Below are 2,500 nucleotides of genomic sequence, written 5' to 3'. Positions count from 1 at the left end.
TCTCTCTCTCTCAGTGTGTGTGTGTGTGTCTCTCTGTCTGTGTGTGTCTCTCAGTGTGTGTGTGTCTCTCAGTGTGTGTCTCTCAGTGTGTGTGTGTGTGTGTGTCTCTCAGTGTTGTGTGTGTGTGTCTCTCTCTCTCAGTGTGTGTGTCTGTCTCTCTCAATGTGTGTGTGTGTGTGTGTGTGTGTGTGTGTGTCTGTATCTCTCAGTGTGTGTGTCTGTCTCTCTCAATGTGTGTGTGTGTGTGTGTGTCTGTATCTCTCAGTGTGTGTCTCTCTCACTCTCTCAGTGTGTGTGTGTGTGTCTGTCTGTATGTGTCTCTCAGTGTGTGTGTGTGTGTGTGTGTGTGTGTCTCTCAGTGTGTTTGTGTGTCTGTCTGTGTCTCTCAGTGTGTGTGTGTGTGTCTCAGTGTGTGTCTCTCTCTCAGTGTGTGTGTGTGTGTGTCTCTCACTCTCTCAGTGTGTGTGTGTGTGTCTCTCTCTCAGTGTGTGTGTGTGTCTCTCAGTGTGTGTGTGTGTGTGTGTGTGTGTGTGCGTGAGACAGCAGTGTGTGTGTGTGTGTGTGTCTCTCACTCTCTCAGTGTGTGTGTGTGTGTGTGCGAGAGACATCAGTGTGTGTGTGTGTGTGTGTGTGCGAGAGACATCAGTGTGTGTGTGTGTGTGTGTGCGAGAGACAGCAGTGTGTGTGTGTGTGTGTGTGTGTGTGTGTGTCTCACCTGCACTGCTCTCAACATCTGGTAGAAGTAAAGTTTGGCGACAGATTCTTTGAGCTGTTGCTGAGATTTCACCCTCTGCAACAGTTCACCTCCCTCCATCCTACAGACACACACACACACACACACACGCACACACACGCACGCACACGCACACGCACACACACACACACACACAGGTTTAAAAACTAAATTTGATACTTTTCGAAAATTATACAAGAAAAGCTAAATCCAGTGTTAATACTCAGCCTAGGTTCTGTAAACTGGCATGTTGCTATAGCTATGGTGGGCCCTTTTGTTTACATACCAGTTTACAGAGCCTAGGCTGAGTATTAACTATTAACACTGGATTTGTTTTCAGCACACAGACACACACACACACACACACACACACACACACACACACACACACACACACACACACACACACACACACACACACACACACACACACACACACACACACACACACACACACACACACACACACACACACACACACACACACTAAGTGGATCATGAGGAGATATTCACTGATTTTGACAACAAGTGATTTTGACAACAAGCGTTCTCCAGAATCACTGACTGCACCTTTAAATAAAGTGTTGTGTGTCTGAAGTATTCATTAATCAAAATCTCTGAAATCCAGCTGACTGCATGTTGCACATTGTAAATATTGTTCATCACTTTGCACATTTCGATTTAACTTAAAGCTGCAGTGTGTAGAATTTTGGGTTTTATTTCCTAGCAGATTTTGTAGAAAGTAATTATAATATCCATAAGTACATTCAATTTAGTGCATAAAAATTTTTAATAATTTTTTTTCCCCTCAGAAAGGGTCTCATATATGTCCATATTTCTGCATATTTTGGACCAAGGCCTAGTGCCGCCATCTTGAAAGTGTCATAGTTGGAATGTCATCAGGTGCATTGTTTAAAATGTAGAATTGTTCTTGTCCTTGAAGGCCACTGCAGAGGGAGGGAGAGGGAGGGAGAGAGAGAGGGAGGGAGGGAGGGAGAGAGGGAGGGAGGGAGGGAGAAAGGCAGAGGGAGGGAAGGAGAGAGAGAGAGGGAGAGAGGGAGAGAGGGAGGGAGAGGGAGAGAGAGAGAGAGAGGGAGAGGGAGGGGGAGAGAGAGAGAGAGGGAGGGAGATGTCTGTCTGTCATATTTCAGACCTGACAATAGAAGACTTGAATAGACTTACAGCTCCAGAACGATGTAATAGCTGTCGTCAGTCTGGTAGAAGTCTTCAGTTTTTATTAGGCAAGGCTGAGAGAGAGAGAGACGGGGGTTAATAACACACACACACACACACAGGGAGAGAGAGACACACACACACACACACACACAGGGAGAGAGAGAGAGACACACACACACACAGGGAGAGAGAGAGAGACACACAGACACACACACACACACACACACACACACAGGGAGAGAGAGAGAGACACAGAGACACACACACACACAGGGAGAGAGAGAGACACACACACAGGGAGAGAGAGAGACACACACACAGGGAGAGAGAGACACACACACACACAGGGAGAGAGAGACACACACACACACACACACACACAGGGAGAGAGAGACACACACACACACACACACACACACACACACAGGGAGAGAGACACACACACACAGGGAGAGACAGAGGGGTTAATAACACACACACAGGGAGAGAGAGAGAGACACACACACACACACAGGGAGAGAGAGAGAGACACACACAGGGAGAGAGAGCGAGACACACACACACACAGGGAGAGAGAGAGAGACACACACA

General features: G+C 47.1%; 1 protein-coding gene across 1 annotated transcript in view; it reads right to left on the bottom strand.

The window, feature by feature from the left end:
• chek2 (checkpoint kinase 2) overlaps positions 1-2,500 on the bottom strand; it is a 25,853-nt gene that overhangs the window by 11,316 nt on the left and 12,037 nt on the right. The window contains exons 9-10 of the mRNA XM_080043438.1: positions 1,916-1,980; positions 716-815 (exon numbers count right to left, since the gene is read on the bottom strand). Of these exons, the coding sequence (XP_079899564.1) occupies positions 716-815; positions 1,916-1,980 (165 nt within the window). The remainder of the gene's footprint in view (positions 1-715; positions 816-1,915; positions 1,981-2,500) is intronic.

The sequence above is a fragment of the Ammodytes marinus genome, assembly GCF_949987685.1.
Source record: "Ammodytes marinus genome assembly, chromosome: 2".
Lineage (NCBI taxonomy): Eukaryota > Metazoa > Chordata > Actinopteri > Uranoscopiformes > Ammodytidae > Ammodytes > Ammodytes marinus.
This window is presented reverse-complemented; position numbering and strand designations above follow the sequence as displayed.